Source organism: Lithobates pipiens, unplaced genomic scaffold, assembly GCF_037356315.1.
Source record: "Lithobates pipiens isolate NorthernLeopardFrog02 unplaced genomic scaffold, aLitPip1_a1.2 Scaffold_16, whole genome shotgun sequence".
Lineage (NCBI taxonomy): Eukaryota > Metazoa > Chordata > Amphibia > Anura > Ranidae > Lithobates > Lithobates pipiens.
The window spans coordinates 393,746,109-393,767,409 of record NW_027507748.1 but is presented as its reverse complement, the minus strand read 5'-3'; the positions used below and the strand labels follow the sequence as shown (position 1 = coordinate 393,767,409).

Sequence of the window (21,301 nt, the reverse complement as noted above, 5' to 3'; positions counted from 1 at the left end):
CTGGAGCAAGGCGACTCTGACAAGGCTGCAATGACACTGGAGCAAGGCGACTCTGACAAGGCTGCAATGACACTGGAGCAAGGCGACTCTGACAAGGCTGCAATGACACTGGAGCAAGGCGACACTGACAAGGCTGCAATGACACTGGAGCAAGGCGACACTGACAAGGCTGCAATGACACTGGAGCAAGGCGACACTGACAAGGCTGCAATGACACTGGAGCAAGGCGACACTGACAAGGCTGCAATGACACTGAAGCAAGGCTACACTGACAAGGCTGCAATGACACTGGAGCAAGGCTACACTGGCAAGGCTGCAATGACACTGGAGCAAGACTGCAATGACACTGAAGCAAGGCTAAACTGACCCTGGAGCAAGACTACACTGACAAGGCTGCAAATGACACTGGAGCAAGGCTACACTGACAAGGCTACAATGACACTGGAGCAAGGCTGCAATGACACTGGAGCAAGGCTACACTGACAAGGCTGCAATGACACTGGAGCAAGGCTACACTGGCAAGGCTGCAATGACACTGGAGCAAGACTGCAATGACACTGGAGCAAGACTCCACTGACAAGGCTGCAATGACACTGGAGCAAGGCTACACTGACAAGGCTGCAATGACACTGGAGCAAGGCTACACTGACAAGGCTGCAATGGCACTGGAGCAAGGCTAAACTGACAAGGCTGCAATGACACTGGAGCAAGGCTACACTGACAAGGCTGCAAATGACACTGGAGCAAGGCTACACTGACAAGGATGCAATGACACTGGAGCAAGGCTGCAATGACACTGGAGCAAGGCTACACTGGCAATGTTGCAATGACACTGGAGCAAGGCTGCAATGACACTGGAGCAAGGCTGCAATGACACTGGAGCAAGGCTGCAATGACACTGGAGCAAGGCTACACTGACAAGGCCGCAATGACACTGACAAGGCCGCAATGACACTGACAAGGCCGCAATGACACTGACAAGGCCGCAATGACACTGACAAGGCCGCAATGACACTGACAAGGCCGCAATGACACTGACAAGGCCGCAATGACACTGGAGCAAGGCTACACTGACAAGGCCGCAATGACACTGACAAGGCCGCAATGACACTGACAAGGCTGCAATGACACTGGAGCAAGGCGACACTGACAAGGCTGCAATGACACTGGAGCAAGGCGACACTGACAACCCTGCAATGACACTGGAGCAAGGCGACACTGACAACCCTGCAATGACACTGGAGCAAGGCGACACTGACAAGGCTGCAATGACACTGGAGCAAGGCGACACTGACAAGGCTGCAATGACACTGGAGCAAGGCTACACTGGCAAGGCTGCAATGACACTGGAGCAAGACTGCAATGACACTGGAGCAAGGCTACACTGACACTGGAGCAAGACTACACTGACAAGGCCGCAATGACACTGACAAGGCTGCAATGACACTGGAGGAAGGCTACACTGACACGGCTGCAATGACACTGGAGCAAGGCTACACTGACAAGGCTGCAAATGACACTGGAGCAAGGCTACATTGACAAGGCTACAATGACACTGGAGCAAGGCTACACTGACAAGGCTGCAATGACACTGGAGCAAGGCTGCAATGACACTGAAGCAAGGCTACACTGACAAGGCTGCAATGACACTGGAGCAAGGCTACACTGACAAGGCTGCAATGACACTGGAGCAAGGCTGCAATGACACTGGAGCAAGGCTGCAATGACACTGGAGCAAGGCTGCAATGACACTGGAGCAAGGCTGCAATGACACTGGAGCAAGGCTGCAATGACACTGGAGCAAGGCTACACTGACAAGGCTGCAATGACACTGGAGCAAGGCTACACTGACAAGGCTGCAAATGACACTGGAGCAAGGCTACACTGACAAGGCTGCAAATGACACTGGAGCAAGGCTACAGTGACAAGGCTGCAATGACACTGGAGCAAGGCTACACTGACAAGGCTGCAATGACACTGGAGCAAGGCTACACTGACAAGGCTACAATGACACTGGAGCAAGGCTACACTGGCAATGCTGCAATGACACTGGAGTAAGGCTGCAATGACACTGGATTAAGGCTGCAATGACACTGGAGCAAGGCTGCAATGACACTGGAGCAAGGCTACACTGACAAGGCCGCAATGACACTGACAAGGCTGCAATGACACTGGAGCAAGGCTACACTGACAAGGCCGCAATGACACTGACAAGGCTGCAATGACACTGGAGGAAGGCTACACTGACAAGGCTGCAATGACACTGGAGGAAGGCTACACTGACACGGCTGCAATCACACTGGAGCAAGACTACACTGACAAGGCTGCAATGACACTGGAGCAAGGCTACACTGACAAGGCTGCAATGACACTGGAGCAAGGGGACACTGACAAGGCTGCAATGACACTGGAGCAAGGCGACACTGACAAGGCTGCAATGACACTGGAGCAAGGCTACTCTGACAAGGCTGCAATGACACTGGAGCAAGGCTGCAATGACACTGGAGCAGGGCTACACTGACAAGGCTGCAATAACACTGGAGCAAGGCTGCAATGACACTGGAGCAAGGCTACACTGACAAGGCTGCAATGACACTGGAGCAAGTCTACACTGGCAAGGCTGCAATGACACTGGAGCAAGGCTGCAATGACACTGGAGCAAGGCTGCAATGACACTGGAGCAAGGCTGCAATGACACTGGAGCAAGGCTGCAATGACACTGGAGCAAGGCTGCAATGACACTGGAGCAAGGCTGCACTGACACTGGAGCAAGGCTACACTGACAAGGCTGCAATGACACTGGAGCAAGGCTACACTGACAAGGCCGTAATGACACTGGAGGAAGGCTACACTGACACGGCTGCAATGACACTGGAGCAAGACTACACTGACAAGGCTGCAATGACACTGGAGCAAGGCGACACTGACAAGGCTGCAATGACACTGGAGCAAGGCGACACTGACAAGGCTGCATTGACACTGGAGCAAGGCGACACTGACAAGGCTGCATTGACACTGGAGCAAGGCGACACTGACAAGGCTGCAATGACACTGGAGCAGGGCTACACTGACAAGGCTGCAATAACACTGGAGCAAGGCTGCAATGACACTGGAGCAAGGCTACACTGACAAGGCTGCAATGACACTGGAGCAAGTCTACACTGGCAAGGCTGCAATGACACTGGAGCAAGGCTGCAATGACACTGGAGCAAGGCTGCAATGACACTGGAGCAAGGCTGCAATGACACTGGAGCAAGGCTGCAATGACACTGGAACAAGGCTACACTGACAAGGCTGCAATGACACTGGAGCAAGGCTACACTGACAAGGCCGTAATGACACTGGAGGAAGGCTACACTGACACGGCTGCAATGACACTGGAGCAAGACTACACTGACAAGGCTGCAATGACACTGGAACAAGGCGACACTGACAAGGCTGCAATGACACTGGAGCAAGGCGACACTGACAAGGCTGCATTGACACTGGAGCAAGGCGACACTGACAAGGCTGCATTGACACTGGAGCAAGGCGACACTGACAAGGCTGCAATGACACTGGAGCAAGTCTACACTGGCAAGGCTGCAATGACACTGGAGCAAGTCTACACTGGCAAGGCTGCAATGACACTGGAGCAAGGCTGCAATGACACTGGAGCAAGGCTGCAATGACACTGGAGCAAGGCTGCAATGACACTGGAGCAAGGCTGCAATGACAAGGCCGTAATGATACTGGAGGAAGGCTACACTGACACGGCTGCAATGACACTGGAGCAAGGCGACACTGACAAGGCTGCAATGACACTGGAGCAAGGCGACACTGACAAGGCTGCAATGACACTGGAGCAAGGCTACACTGACAAGGCTGCAATGACACTGGAGCAAGGCTACACTGACAAGGCCGTAATGACACTGGAGGAAGGCTACACTGACACGGCTGCAATGACACTGGAGCAAGGCGACACTGACAAGGCTGCAATGACACTGGAGCAAGGCGACACTGACAAGGCTGCAATGACACTGGAGCAAGGCGACACTGACAAGGCTGCAATGACACTGGAGCAAGGCGACACTGACAAGGCTGCAATGACACTGGAGCAAGGCGACACTGACAAGGCTGCAATGACACTGGAGCAAGGCGACACGGACAAGGCTGCAATGACACTGGAGCAAGGCGACACTGACAAGGCTGCAATGACACTGGAGCAAGGCTACACTGGCAAGGCTGCAATGACACTGAAGCAAGACTGCAATGACACTGGAGCAAGGCTACACTGACAAGGCTGCAATGACACTGGAGCAAGGCTACACTGGCAATGCTGCAATGACACTGGAGCAAGGCTGCAATGACACTGGAGCAAGGCTGCAATGACACTGGAGCAAGGCTGCAATGACACTGGAGCAAGGCTACACTGACAAGGCCGCAATGACACTGACAAGGCTGCAATGACACTGGAGCAAGGCTACACTGACAAGGCCGCAATGACACTGACAAGGCTGCAATGACACTGGAGCAAGGCTACTCTGACAAGGCTGCAATGACACTGGAGCAAGGCTGCAATGACACTGGAGCAAGGCTACACTGACAAGGCTGCAATAACACTGGAGCAAGGCTGCAATGACACTGGAGCAAGGCTGCAATGACACTGGAGCAAGGCTGCAATGACACTGGAGCAAGGCTACACTGACACTGGAGCAAGGCTGCACTGACACTGGAGCAAGGCTGCACTGACACTGGAGCAAGGCTGCACTGACACTGGAGCAAGGCTGCACTGACACTGGAGCAAGGCTGCACTGACACTGGAGCAAGGCTGCACTGACACTGGAGCAAGGCTGCACTGACACTGGAGCAAGGCTGCACTGACACTGGAGCAAGGCTGCACTGACACTGGAGCAAGGCTGCACTGACACTGGAGCAAGGCTGCACTGACACTGGAGCAAGGCTGCACTGACACTGGAGCAAGGCTGCACTGACACTGGAGCAAGGCTGCACTGACACTGGAGCAAGGCTGCACTGACACTGGAGCAAGGCTGCACTGACACTGGAGCAAGGCTGCACTGACACTGGAGCAAGGCTGCACTGACACTGGAGCAAGGCTGCACTGACACTGGAGCAAGGCTGCACTGACACTGGAGCAAGGCTGCACTGACACTGGAGCAAGGCTGCACTGACACTGGAGCAAGGCTGCACTGACACTGGAGCAAGGCTGCACTGACACTGGAGCAAGGCTGCACTGACACTGGAGCAAGGCTGCAATGACACTGGAGCAAGGCTACACTGACAAGGCCGCAGTGACACTGACAAGGCTGCAATGACACTGGAGCAAGGCTACACTGACACGGCTGCAAATGACACTGGAGCAAGGCTACAATGACACTGGAGCAAGGCTACACTGACAAGGCTGCAATGACACTGGAGCAAGGCTACACTGACAAGGCTGCAATGACACTGGAGCAAGGCTACACTGGCAAGGCTGCAATGACACTGGAGCAAGGCTACACTGGCAAGGCTGCAATGACACTGGAGCAAGACTGCAATGACACTGGAGCAAGGCTACACTGACAAGGCCGTAATGACACTGGAGGAAGGCTACACTGACACGGCTGCAATGACACTGGAGGAAGACTACACTGACAAGGCTGCAATGACACTGGAACAAGGAGACACTGACAAGGCTGCAATGATACTGGAGCAAGGCGACACTGACAAGGCTGCAATGACACTGGAGCAAGGCGACACTGACACTGGAGCAAGGCTACACTGACACTGGAGCAAGGCTACACTGACACTGGAGCAAGGCTACACTGACACTGGAGCAAGGCTACACTGACACTGGAGCAAGGCTACACTGACACTGGAGCAAGGCTACACTGACACTGGAGCAAGGCTACACTGACACTGGAGCAAGGCTACACTGACACTGGAGCAAGGCTACACTGACACTGGAGCAAGGCTACACTGACACTGGAGCAAGGCTACACTGACACTGGAGGAAGGCTACACTGACACTGGAGCAAGGCTACACTGACACTGGAGCAAGGCTACACTGACACTGGAGCAAGGCTACACTGACACTGGAGCAAGGCTACACTGACACTGGAGCAAGGCTACACTGACAAGGCCGCAATGACACTGGAGGAAGGCTACACTGACACGGCTGCAATGACACTGGAGCAAGGCTACACTGACAAGGCTGCAAATGACACTGGAGCAAGGCTACAATGACACTGGAGCAAGGCTACACTGACAAGGCTGCAATGACACTGGAGCAAGGCTACACTGACAAGGCTGCAATGACACTGGAGCAAGGCTACACTGGCAAGGCTGCAATGACACTGGAGCAAGGCTACACTGGCAAGGCTGCAATGACACTGGAGCAAGACTGCAATGACACTGGAGCAAGGCTACACTGACAAGGCCGTAATGACACTGGAGGAAGGCTACACTGACACGGCTGCAATGACACTGGAGCAAGGCTACACTGACAAGGCTGCAAATGACACTGGAGCAAGGCTACAATGACACTGGAGCAAGGCTACACTGACAAGGCTGCAATGACACTGGAGCAAGGCTACACTGACAAGGCTGCAATGACACTGGAGCAAGGCTACACTGGCATGGCTGCAATGACACTGGAGCAAGGCTACACTGGCAAGGCTGCAATGACACTGGAGCAAGACTGCAATGACACTGGAGCAAGGCTACACTGACAAGGCCGTAATGACACTGGAGGAAGGCTACACTGACACGGCTGCAATGACACTGGAGCAAGACTACACTGACAAGGCTGCAATGACACTGGAACAAGGCGACACTGACAAGGCTGCAATCACACTGGAGCAAGGCGACACTGACAAGGCTGCAATGACACTGGAGCAAGGCGACAGTGACAAGGCTGCATTGACACTGGAGCAAGGCGACAGTGACAAGGCTGCAATGACACTGGAGCAAGGCGACAGTGACAAGGCTGCAATGACACTGGAGCAAGGCGACACTGACAAGGCAGCAATGACACTGGAGCAAGGCGACACTGACAAGGCTGCAATGAAACTTCTCCTAAACGTGGGGTGGGTGTTATACGCCAGCACGTATTGTATGGTGATAAATGCAGTAATAGAGGGGAAATCTTCCGAAGAGTTCTGGTGGTCCCCAAGGAATTGCCTTCCTTTGGAGAGATTTCCTCTATCTGCCTGTTGAGCTATGGGACAGAAAGTGAAGGGAAATCTCCGCGAAGGGACAGAGATGGCGGAAAAAATCTGACAGGGGTTAAAACAATCGCTTACACTATCCAAAATGGAGAAAAAAAATTGCTTATAGCTTTCCTCTAACGAAAGCTAATTGGAGTTAGTAGTTTGCACACCTAGAGTCCAATTAATGAAATGAGTTTGGAGGTGTGGTTTAAAGCTACTTTAATGGATAAATGACACTTGGACATTTTATAAATGCTGTTCATAAGAAGGATCAACTAATGTGAATGATGCCTCGCAAAAAGGAGCTCTCTGAAGACATACTATCAAGAGTAGTTAAAGCGGAACTTTACCCATAACATCTTCATCAAAAAAAATGTTCTTTAGCAAGGAATATACATTCCACATTAATAATTATGCTACCAAAATTAGTGTGTGCTGTAAATTGCCTCCAGCATTGTTCTTATTTATTCTTGCCTGAAGCTGCCATTTTGCTGAAGCCCAGAACCCCTGAACAGCAGTAAATCATAAAGTGAAACTAAACCGATCGATTTACTGGTTTCAAAAAACAGTTACAGTACATTCCTGCAATACTGGTAATGCAAACTGTCATATTTGATTGTGTCCTTAACCAAACTGTCAAATCTTCAAATGGCTGCTATCATGACCCATGTACAGCACCATGGCAGTTGCAAATCGAACAGAAGCAGCTTCCTTGGCTGTAAAGGATAAGAGGGTTTAATTCCGCTTTAAGGCTGTCATCAGATCGGCCTCTACAAACTCAGCAGTGCATAACATGGAGAGCAACTGTGAGAGCATGTGCAGAGCAGGATGAGATGGTGTATTACTTGATTTTAAAGTGGTTGTAAACCCTTTCAACACACTTTGACCTACAGGTAAGCATAGATTAAGGCTTACCTGTAGGTCCAAGAAATATTTCCTAAACCTACACGGTTTAGGAGATATTTGCAGAAAGACAGGCACCGCGGTCTACGGCGCATGCGCACTGAGCGCACTGAGCACAGCACCGTCAACGGCGAACATGCCGCACGTGGCGGCTCCCGTGAGCAGCGAGACCCACCAAGAAGATGGATGCGCCGGACTACAGGGGACAGCGGTGACATCGCTGGCTCCTGTGTCAGGTAAAAGACACATAATGGACTACTATGCGATGCATAGTAGTCCATTATGCTTTACCTTTGCAGGGAATGAAAGAGGAAGTGAACTCATCAGGGTTTACTTCCTCTTTAAACAATACAGGCATACCCCACTTTTAAGTACACAATGAGGTTTATTTACTAAAACTGGAAAGTGCAAAATCAGGCTCACTTCTGTATAAAAACCAATGAGCTTCCAGGTTTTATTACCAAAGCTTAATTGAACGAGCTGGGGTTAGAAGCTCATTGGTTTCTATGCAGAAGTGAGCCTGATTTTGCACTTCCCAGCTTTAGTAAATTAACCCCATTGTGTACTTAAAAGTAGGGTATGCCTGCATAGGCACTTATTTTTAATATTTTACATAGCTATACCTGCAAATGGGGCAAGCCTGAAGTCATCTAGAAGGACTTTAATCAAAAAATAAAGTTCAATTTAAGGCCTCGTTCATACCATGGTACAGAGACGTCTGTTTTTCTGCACATGTTCTACAAGGGCACAAAGGAAAACAATTGTTCTCTGTGTGCCTTGTTCACACCACAACACTGATATTGCATGCAGATTTTATCTGCCCAGAAATCTGAAACACGTATAGAGTTTTCTACACGGGAAAAAAAACTGACATGTCCTCAACATTGGTGTGAATAGGTCACATAACTGACTCGCATGAAAACTGATCTTCGTGTGCATAAAAACTGAAGTAAACTGATGTCTCGGTTTTCCCATCAGTTCTGATCAGTTTTCATGCACGTATGGTGGGAACGAGTCCTTAATCTGCATAAGATTGGAACAAAGCAATCTCAGAGTGTTTAGACTTCCATCAGCAGTTAGATAAATTGTCTTTAAATAGACAGCTTAATTCCGTGGCTACTTTTCCTAGTGGTGGGTGCCAAGCCAAGATGACACCAAAGGCACAACACAGAATCCTTAATGAGGTAAAGAAGAACTCACAAGTAACAGCTAAGGCCCCTTTCACACATGCGGACAGTATGTCCATATTTCATCTATCCGTTTGCGCATGAAATACAGAGATACATGCATCCCTATGGGATAGCAGGTGTCTGCGGATGAATATCCGCAGACACCCGCTATTGTCCGCCTCCGCTACTGTCAGATTCTGCAGACGGAGGAAAATCCTATTTTTCTATCCATCTGCAGAGCGGATCGGATGAACACGGACAGACGGTCTGTGTTCATCCGATCCCCCATAGAGGAGAGCGGAGAGCTGACAGGGCGGTCCCTGCACAGTGTGCGGAGACCGCCCTGTCCACCGCCAGCTCAGCGGGGACAACGGAGTGATACCCGCTGAGCGAGCGGATCATCACGGGGCAGATCATTACTGATCCGCCCCGTGTGAAAGGGGCCTAAATGTTTGAAGACATCACTGGAACTCGCAAGCATCCCTGTTAATGAGTCTACCATACGCAAGTCTTTGAACAGGCAGGATGTCCATGGAAGAACTCAATGGAGGAAGCCTCTGCTCTCCAAAAAAAAAATCTGCACACCTGATGTTTGGCAAAGAGTGCCTTGACAAACCGCAGAGCTACTGGAAAAATGTATTGTTGCCTGATGAAACAAAAGTTGAATTGTTGGGGAATAATACTCAACACTAATGAATGGTGCAAAAAGGGTTAATAACATCAAAAAATCATCACAGTGGTGAAGTATGGAGGAGTGAACGTCACAATTTCGATTAGTTCAGCTGTCTCACAGCCTGAGCCACTTGCCATCATTGAGGGGGAAATTAATTACCCTAATTTACCTAAATATTCTACAGGAAAATGTCAGGGTGGCTGTCTGACAGCTGAAACTTAGTAGAAGTTGGGTGCTGCAGAAGGACAATGCATCAAAGTAAATCCACCACAGACAGGCTTCAGAAAGAAAATTCACCTTTTTGGAGTGGCCCAGTCAGAGCCTAGACATTAACCCTATAGAGATGCTGTAGAACAATCTCAAGAGAGCTATTCACACCAGACATCCTACAAATGTGTCTGAGATGAAGCAGTTTTATAGAGCAGAATGGTCAAAAATTCTGTTCAGGTCGGATCCAAAGCTACTGAAATTCACTGCTGCCAAAGAACATTCAGACAGCTTTTAACTCCACAAGGGTTCACACACTTTTTTTTCCTCCATTACAGTGAATGTTTAATGGGTATGTTCAATAAAGACACAATAAATTAATGTGGTTATCAGCTTAAAGGATTTGTAAAGACAGAATGTTTTTTTTTTTTTTTTCTTAATGCATTCTATGCATTAAGATAAAAACCCTTCTAGGTGTAGCAGCCTCATTTGTCTAATTACCTGAGCCTTTTCTCTCTCCAACGATGTCCACGAGTGTCTAAGCCATCCGGGACACTCCTCCTGATTGGCTGAGACACAGCAGCAGCGCCATTGGCTCCTAAGGCCGTCACTCAAAATCAGTCAACCAGTCATCGGGGGAGAGAGGGGGCCAGGTTGGGGCTCCATGTCTGAATGCCTACATGGAGCTCTGACTTGGGTGCCCACATAGAAAGCTGCTAGCTGAGGGTGCACTCCACAGGAGGGAGGGGCCTGTAGCAGTAAAGAGGGACCCGAGAAGAAGAGGATCTTGGCTGCTCTGTGCAAAACTAACTTTGACAGAGGTGGTAAATATAACATGTTGTTTTTTGTTTTGTTTTTTTAAATAGACTTTACAATCACTTTAAGGACATTGTGTTTGTCTATTTTTGGGACCTAAGGGCCACTTACACGGACCATATATTGGATAGTATCGGGCAGTTCAATATAAATCGTCCGACATATGGCCCGTGTGTGCGGCAGCTGGACCGGACCGACTGGCAAATTATGACAAATAAGTTAATTTCAAGGGGTTCATTTACTTTTTGTTGCTGCTGTATATACCCAATATTTAAATCACAACTGTATATGAAAAAATTTGGATGCATTAAGGGTCCCTAGCTTGCCAAATAGGTGTTTTGGTAAGTAGAACATTTTATTTGAAAAAATGTATTTTCCCCTATGTTTTTAGCTCAGGAGTACTGGAAAATACCATGATTATGCAAGTGTTTATAATGAATGGACATTTACGAGTCTTTTCAACTATTTTTTTTTTCTATTTGTTGAACTTGATGGTCTCTCTTCTTTTTTTCATCCCATGAAAGCATTTGTAAGCAAGTACTTCAAAGAATTTTGTGGTTATTTCCACTAAAATTATAATAAGCATTTTTATGCACATTTTTTAAATTATGTAGCATTTTTCAAGCAGTTCCGTGGAATGCAGTATTCTAGAAAAAAATGTCTGAATGTGCTCCATGCAAAGGATTTCCAAATGCTACCAAGCAAGACATGCTAGGGTGAACTGTCAGGATGCAAAACACCATTTTTCTTTGTTTTTCACACAACTCTTATGGTGGAGTTTATAGAAACACCTTTAAACTAGTCTGATCTAAACAACTCTTCGAAATTTTTTCACGTTATAATTATGGTATAATGGTGTACTCCCTAGGGTGGCACTAAATGCATGTCTTTTGGATTCATTGCAAAAGCAGTAGTAATTTTTGGTTATGTTGTGTTATTGTGTTATACATAAATAAATGTATAAAGTTAAATGAACCTTTCCCGAGAAGCTGTTATTCCACTGTGCCTAGATGTCCATGGTGACTCCCACACCCCTACTCTGAGTGGACATATTTGCCTAGCAACTAGATGCTTTTCTCTAGAAAGAGAACATGTGGGATGTGGTGTACACAAGCAATTTACTGAACAGTTTTATCTGAGATAAGTGTACTGAAATGGCTTTGTATCTAAAGGTCAAGTTCTATATATGGGTTGTTTTTAGAGAACATTCAACTACATCTTTTAATGGGAATACTTGGAAATTATGTTTTTCAGAGAGGCACAGCAATTATCGATTTGTGAATACTGGAATAAAAATAAAATCCTAAAACAACCTGCTGAACTTTGAGCCTTTTATGCATTTCAGCTCCAACATGAAAATATATATATATATATATTTTTGTGAATTAGTTGATATTATGTACAGGTTCTAAAATTATTCATTGGAACCAATTAGCTTTTTTGTGGTCATGTTTATATGGATTCTACATAATTTTGTATTTCTGCCTAGCCATGGCCCTTGTTAACAATTTTTTATATCATTACAAGAAGGGAAGCAGAAAATATAAATTAAATACCATGTTTTAACTTTTTATTAAGTCTTTCTACTTTAAATTAACCTATGCCCCGATTATGCACAATAAAATATTTACATATTTTGAACAAACCAGAAAAGCCCTCAATCGCCTCAGTTCCCTCAGTGTAGCTCTAAGCATTGTGGATAAATTCATCTTCAAAATTTACAACTAGGAAAGATTTGCTTCTATAAGGCTGAAACTTGAATCCACTACTAGGAAGGACCTAAACCCAACTTAATAGTAGTTGTTGTGATCCTTGAGGATGTTGGAGAATGAATTACTTCACAGTACATGCAGCTAGTGAGGCCAGAGATGGCTTCTTGTAGAGTTCTTTTACTACTTGTTAATAATAATACTTGTAAGTAACCCTCTTAGGCCCGTTCACGCCACTGCAGTTTGAGTGCTTGAAAGGCAGTTCCTCAAAAAAAAAAAAAAAAAAGATTGATCTGAAGTGTTTACTGAGCTGAACAACCTGGCCCTCACATTGTAGCTGAGGATGTAGAATGTTGTAGAGCAAGGGCCAAATGTCTATAAACTGCTTTCAGGTAAGACTACCTTTGTTTTGTATGGGTTCTTCCATCCAACCTTGGGTTTCACTGCCTTCACGACACACTGTCAGATGCACTTCTGCACTGAATGCAGGTTGAACAAGAGACCATCTTCCTGTATATTGCAGTTTCTCAAATACTAGGAGCCCTAATTTCACAGAGAATTGGGATAACTGGCCATATTTTAAATGTGAGGAACTGCAGTTGTTATTTAGAGGCTTTAAGGCGTGACTCCAGTTATTGTAAGAAAAGACAGTCCCTTTCAATTTTAGCAAATGTGTTTTTGAAGATTCTGTAACTTTTTCTGTAATGAATAAATTGCGTTTGTTTTTTTTATATCCATTTCAAACTGATTTCTGAATGGGAGAGTATTACTTCATTATAATCACACTGGTACAATCTAAGTTTTCTATTAAAGAAGTATAGCAAAAGCTAATTTGGCTATACTCTTCCTAGGGATTACACAAGTGCAGTTTGTTCTGGACTCCTGTAACCCATTCTCCGCCGTTAGTGGGCTGATGCTGAAGCCTGCTGTCAGCTGACGTTACTAAGCCTGTCCACTCTCAGGAAAGATCCCAACTTTATAGTTGGGATCCAGCCAGAAGCCTGGGCTGGCACCTTGCTCAGCCTATCAGTGATCCGCTGAGAGTCTAAGCCAGCCCCTGCTGTCCCCTCCACAGGCCAGCGCTCCATTGCCTGCTGGAGGAGCAGAGCAGAGAGCTGGTGACTGACTGTTCTCTGCGGAGAGGGAGAAATGAGCGATCAAACACTGCTGATACACTTTAGTGTAGAGGTGGCAGGGGGCAGATGTAGCACCAGATCGATGCTGCATCCACCCAGGTGAGTATAAATCTTTGTTATTTTCAAAAGCCATTCTTCTCTTTAAAATAAAACTGCAGTGTTTGCATCAGTTTGGAAAAGAGCAGTCCTTAGAGTGTGCCTCACCAAAAGTGAATCTTCTGTTGCAGGAAATACCAGTAGAAGTTTCTGTACAGACTTCTGAGAAAATAAACTAATTACACAAACAGTAAATGTGAATATTAGAACCATACTGTATACCAGTGGTGTATAGAACACCTAAAGATTGCATGGAAGCAATTCTTGAATTTACTGTCTGACAGAAATGGAGAGGGTTATTTTACAGAAATATTTGGGATTTTCTTCTGAGTTGCCATTTAGCATTTTTTACTATTCTCGAGCACTGAGCTTATACTTTTAATTGGAAGACGAGGAGAGGTTTTTATTTGCATTTATGGTCACTTTTGGCACATATATATTTAATGTTACTTTTTCTTTTGTTGCTCCTTTCAAGTCAATGAGAAAGTACAAAACCAATTAAAATACACGATTTTTTTTTTATTAAGCTTCTGAAATCATGCTAGTTTTGACTTGCTTTTGAAGATGATGCCCATGAACACTCAATTTAATGTGAATGAAAAGCTGAAGGTATATCATGTCTTACAGATTTATTTGTGTGTGTTTATTTTCAGAACTCCCATCCTCAGAACACTTGAGCGTAGCAGATGCAACATGGCTAGCCCTTAACGTGGTCTCAGGAGGCGGAAGCTCATCTAGCTCTCAACCAATTGGAGTGACCAAAATTGCCAAATCGGTCATTGCACCGCTGGCAGACCAGAATATCTCTGTGTTTATGCTATCCACCTATCAAACAGATTTCATATTGGTAAGTCCTTTTGCATGTTATATATGATAACACAGTAACAGGATAGTGTTCTACATTGAAAAGTCAGCATAAAGAAGAGGTTGGGGAATGAATGTATATTAGTTGTGTAGGTGTTAAGCTCATAGTTGTTGCCATAAAGTGCCAGTTATAAGTTGTTGCTATATTCCTGCTACCACATTTATTGTAACAAGTAAGGATAAACCTTAGGCTGTCTGCATTGCACCTGATAGCCTAATAAGCCTTTCCCATTATAGCTGAAAATTAAGTACTATAGCTGTGTTCAGTTTTTGTTATTTGTGGCATTGACATCTTGGAGATCCATTTGCTGTATAAGTACCCATAACACTGTTAGATGTGGGCTACACTTACCCTAACAGATTGAATTCTTTTGATATTGTCAGAACAAAAGAACGTTATATGATAAAGGCCTACATGAGTAGATGCTAACACACCCCTTCATTGTACACTCTTAGAGGATTAGCTCTGATTTGGAGGAAAAATGTCTGCTGCTCCCCATTAAACTATAAATACATCCAGGCCACTATCCACAACCCTAATAGACCTGAAGGGGAAATGTAAAAATAACAGGAGCTCAACTAATATTTACATTTCAGTTTATTTCACATTTCCACCAGCGATTCACACATCGCATCAGGGCACTGACCCTTCATTAGGCACTAACCGAAGAAAGGCCATAAGCCTGGTACAGCTATCTCTCCTGCTGTTCTATTGTGTTCTGACAGGGGGACACCCCCCTCCCCCCAAAATTCCCACCAGAACACTCCGGTCCGCCCCATTGGCTGAAAGTGCTGCTCCGGATCCAGTGGGCAGACGCTTTCGGGCATACCCTTTCAAAACAAGCTGGCCGAAAGGCTGGCTTCTGTCGGACCTACTCCAGTACACACGGTACAAATGGTTCAATAGAAACCAGCCGATGCCTTCTGACATTTGACCTGTGTGCACAGGGCTTTAGGTTTGTGGTAGTACAGTGGGGACGGAAAGTATTCAGACCCCCTTACATTTTTCACTCTGTTATATTGCAGCCATTTGCGAAAATCTTTTAAGTTAAATTTTTTTTTCCTCATTAATGTACACACAGCACCCCATATTGACAGAAAAACACTGAATTATTGACATTTTTGCAGATTTGTTAAAAAAGAAAAACTGAAATTTCCTAATCAAGTCCAATCAGTACAATCAAACACAGCTGGACTCAAATGAAGGTGTAGAACCATCTCAAGGATGATCAGAAGAAATGGATAGCACCTGATTTAAATATCAGTGTCACAGCATAGGGTCTGAATACTTAGGACCATGTGATATTTCAGTTTTTCTTTTTTAATAAATCTGCAATAATGTCAACAATTCTGTGTTTTTCTGGTAATATGAGGTGCTGTGTGTACATTAATGAGGAAAAAAAAATGAACTTAAAAGATTTTAGCAAATGGCTGCAATATAACAAAGAGTGAAAAATTTAAGGGGGTCTGAATACTTTAAAGTGACACTAAAAAATATTGTTCTTCTCCAAAAATGATCTATATACAGTATGTACTACTTAAAGCGGAGGTCCACCCTAAAGTGGACCTTCCGCTCATCGGAACCCCCCTCCGGTGCCACAATCGGCACCTTTCAGGGGGGAGGGGGGTGCAGTTACCTGGATAATCCAGGTAACTGCACCCACTTCCGGGATAGCTCTCTGCGGAAAGGGGCGTAACTTACGCCCCTTTCCGCAAGTGCCCCGCTGCCTGCTGGGAAACACACAGATCCCAGAGGCAGCGGGGAGCGTCCTTATTAGGTAGGGAACCAGGAAATGAAGCCGAAAGGCTCCATTTCCTGATTCCCATACCCAAGATGGCGGCGGCAGGACCCGACAGGCGACCTAGAGATCGGCTTCGGGTGCCGACATCGCGGGCGCGCTGGACAGGTAAGTGTCACTATTTTAAAAGTCAGCAGCTGCAGTATTTGTAGCTGCTGGCTTTTTAAAAAAAAAAACGCGGAGTCCCGGTGGACTCCCGCTTTAATGGCTCTATAATCTATTTTCATGAAATTTTTACTGATTGTGTTTTTCTGCCTCTTTGTAAGCTCCCAAATCTCTCATTTTCCCAACCACTTCCATTTTTTTGGAACAACAGTTAAAGATACATACTTGAATAGTATTTTTTCCTTCTAAACCAGAGTAAACCAGCGTTTAGTGTCACTTTAAGCAATACAAAAAAATGCATAAATATCTAATAGATGGATTTATTTCAGGTCACTGTAGTAGCCACAAACAGCCATGTAGATTTCATCATTGCAGTCAACTGAATAAATGTAATTTTACACTTTGCAGATCATTCTGCTTGATTAACTAGATATAGGCTATGCAAAAGACTATATTAAAGCAAATTTTCTACCTCAAAAAAATAAAATCTTTACCTTCAAATCTGAAATCACCAGATGATAGCTTGATTTCTTGTGCTATGTCATTGCCAGGTACGCGAGAGGGATCTGCCATTTGTAATGCACACGCTGGCAGCAGAATTTACTATATTGCAGGTGGTGAATGGAGAGACTGTGGCTGCTGATAATCTTGGAGTAACAAATGGATTTGTGAAACCCAAGCTTGGTAAGTGCCATTCACAGAAACATATCGAATAGAAAAATGATTAGGGGAAAAAAAAAAAAACTTTTAGCTGCTTAGACATAGTGTCTATCCGGTGACACGTGCACTGCCAAAAAATTTGTTCATTTTCGTTTCATTGGGTTTTTCTTAGTTTTTTCATTTTTCGGGCCATTTGTTATGATCCCAATTTGTAAATTTTAAAATTTTAAATCCAAAAATAAGAAAGAATAACTAATAATAACTATTAAATTACAGGTATTGGAATTTCCTTTCAAATATGGCTGTTAGTGAGCATAATGAATATGAATTTTTCCGATGTTACAAATTTTCCGAAATAACAAATGCCGCATCTAAACTATTGGACCGAATGAATTAATAATAAATAATAATGTTTTTATTATTATTGTTGTTATTTATTATTATTCGTTACGTTCCATTCGGTTAGATATGGCATTCCTTATTTTGTATAAATTTGTATTACTTACTTTAATTAACAGACAAATTTGAAATGAAATTCCAATACCTAGAATTTAATAGTAATAGTTGCGTTATTATTAGTTATTTCAGATTTTCAAATTTTCGGATTTTCAAATTTACAATTTTTTTTAAAAATGACGAATATTCAAATTTACTAATATTCGGTAAAATTGGTTATATGGGTTTTCGTTAATTTGGATAGTTCCAAATTAATGAATTTGTCGAAATTCGTTAAAAAAGGATTTGGAACAAAACAAATTGCACATGTCGAGTGACTGGCAGATGAGCAGTATTTTCAGAGGAGGAAACACCAGTTAATATTTACTCAGATGGAAAAATTACTTGCACATCAAATATATACTTTGACATGATTTTAATATGTGAATATTCGGCCTCCAGGCTATGCAGGCATAGGAACTGGCGGGTACATCTAGACTTCTGTATTTTTTTTTTTCCCAGTCAGGCCTCACACATTGTATTATGAGGCAAACAATGTTGTTTTTTATAACTATTACTCGTAATACATTTTTCTAATCTTCTGCAGTGCAAAAAAGACCAAAAATGCAAATGAACAAAACATCTGAACAACTAGTACATATTAAAGGACATCTAAAGGCAAATCTTTTTCTTTTTTTAGTTTTGGATAGAGTGGAGATGGATTAGAATATCCAAAATGGAAAAAAAATATGTGCCTATAGTTCTATTTTAATTAAACATAAACTGCAAAAACTAGATATAAGCGCAGCTAGAGCCGTCTAGGCACATGTATAGTCCAACACCTGGATAAAAAAAAAAAATGGAACAGGAACAAAACCTTCAGTATATAGAAAGTGACATTCTGTGCCTTATCAAATGTAGAGAAGGGATGAGGAAGTAATGGGTCTAGGCCATGTTATAAACGTGCTACAGAAAAATGGCAACCGATCGCACACAGGACACTGACTCGCTGTGACCGAAACTAAACCAGGTAATGTAAGATGACTTCAGCTCTGCTCTCTACCCACAGGGGAGGTCCCTCAGATGCATTTCGCCCCCAAGTGGGCTTAATCACTGAGGTCTCAATTACAATAGCAGTAAGTGTTTTCTTCAGTATTTGTCATCATTCTTCCCCCTAAATGCAGAATAAACTATTGTATTGGAGTAGCACTGGAAATCCACATCTTTGGTGATTGGATTGTTTGTAAAGTTTGTCCAGTGTTCTGTTCATTTCTGCTTCCCGCTTCATAAACAGAGGCATGCAGACCAAAATGATTTTCTGAGTCTAAATGTTTGTTCCCAAATGGTCAGGTTCCCCTATGTATGGTCACATTTAATGTTCATCTAGTAGAGGAAAGTCAAAAAAAGTTCAAGAATTAAATCTTGAGGAGCAATGAGTGATCGGTTGTGTCAAAAGTTGAAGGACTGATCAGGAGCATTACAATTTTGTACATGATAGAATTTTAGTATGATCTTTCAGTTCATTGAACAGAGATGACATGAATGATTGTGGTAGAATCCACATGGTAGAAGGTCTCAAGTAAAATTTGAAAGGATGCATCCTTTTTGTTTTATTAGATGTATAGGAGTCTGACAGATAATGGTAGATGAGAAACCAGTAAAAGAATTTGTTTTGAGTATGTAATTGAATGAAGAAGGGGATATACCAGTTAAAGGCATGGAATAAGCAGAGCATATTAATGCTTGGATTAAGCATGGGGAGAAACGAATGAGGTAAGGGATGGTGCCAGGAGAACAGCTAGTAAAGTGGGACATAAAAAATGTGTCCAGTCATTGGGATAATACCTGGCAGAGAGGAAACCAGTGTGATAGCAGAAGTGGAAATATCTTTGGGTGATATATAGGTGGAAGGAAGTGCTCCAGAACAAAGTAAGGGAGTTCAAAGCACTAAATATCTGTTTTGGATTGCTGGATTACGTGGATATGGGAAAGGAAAAATGACTGCTTGATGAGTACGGCAGTTTACCTGTACTTGCAGGAAATTCCCTTTACTATTTTTTTTCCCCCAGCCATGCAGAAAAACATTTTTACCTCTCTATAAATTAATAGGAACTACAACATTTTATATTTGTTTAATGCAAATCTATATATTAGGCCTCACCTAAATGGCTTTTGGGTTACTTCAGATTCCTGTGATTCTGGTCTTTAAAGCCCAACTCCCTATTTTTATATTGAATAGAGCAGGAAAGGATCTCCCGATTAGAAACACAGTGATAACAACTTGACCATCCAGACTCTATCCAGAACTACAAAATAAACATTTGTGGATGGAGTTTGAGGTTAAAATTTTTTTTTTTTTTTTTTATCTTCTCTTAACAATGTAAAAAAGAAATCAGTACTGAGATAGGGAAGCTGTCATCGTTGACATATCTTTATGAAAATGCCAGGCTTGCGTGCTTATACAGTGGTTTAAACACTAACAATGCAAACATGCATGTATGCTGTGTTTGGACTTTTTTTTTCTGTCTATCTTGCTCCTGGACAATGATGAAAGCCAGTGTCAACTAGGGAACCTAATCTTATCAGAAGGAGCTGAGCAGTGGCAAGCCCCACATTTTTGTTAATACAGATTTAATTTAAACTTTAAATGCCAAATTGTGGTGTTGTACACAATACGACTTTTACATATTGTAATAGACATAGTATTGGTAACGATGGTGTCCAAGATTTTTCTCAGGTCTTCAAGAAATTGATCATATCAGAGATGCGGTAGGATGGGGATCATCATTATCAACAATTGTTGGGTTAAACATTTTCCAACCACATAACCCAGTATTTAATGCTTTCTGTAGGTATTAAATTGACAGGAGTTAAATCTTTTCCTCTATCATTCATTGATGGACACAGCAGCTCATCTTGACCTTAGGGTTATATCGCTCCTTTAGGAGAGGACTGGGCAGAAAGTGTTAAAAAAAAAAAAAAGAAACACGGGGGGCGGGGCCTGACGTGCATGGCGGCGGACGTGTCTGAGGCTGGCTCCTGAGACCCACGGAGCAATCCGTCGCTATCCGCACCTCCGCTGAGGAATCTACACCCGAGACCCACACCATCGGGTCCGGGACGCTGTCCTGCTTCCCCCCAGGTGGCCATTGCGGGGATTTTTGAACTGCAACATCCCACGGAGCCGCAAGAGGAACCGGCATTGGCCGCCGCATTTTGCCTCCCCGAGGCCTCCCGGCCGCCACTACACCGAGCCGCTCGGGCAGGTAGGAGACCGCCATCCTCCCCCCCCCCCCCGCCACGCATCCATTGCTAGGGGTCACTCCAGAGGTGTTGCGGGGCCCGTACATCACTCGGGGAGGACGCTGCAGGCTCTGGCCTAGTGCGGCCTGGTAAGGCCTGTGGATCCCCGGCCTTTCCTGAGTCCGTCACCCGCGGGAGTGCTCCGAGGCCGACCCGGCCTCCTACTGTAAATTCTGCCCTGCTAAGTAGCTGTCCTGGGGGACGTGGCTTAAAGATGGACATGTGAAGACGCACTG

The 21,301-nt window shown here is 44.7% G+C and overlaps 1 protein-coding gene across 1 annotated transcript in view; it reads left to right on the top strand.

Annotated features, from left to right (window-relative positions):
* The window catches only part of CASTOR2 (cytosolic arginine sensor for mTORC1 subunit 2), a 265,353-nt gene that overhangs the window by 190,044 nt on the left and 54,008 nt on the right, over positions 1–21,301 (top strand). The window contains exons 3-4 of the mRNA XM_077482300.1: positions 14,553–14,746; positions 17,219–17,351. Of these exons, the coding sequence (XP_077338426.1) occupies positions 14,553–14,746; positions 17,219–17,351 (327 nt within the window). The remainder of the gene's footprint in view (positions 1–14,552; positions 14,747–17,218; positions 17,352–21,301) is intronic.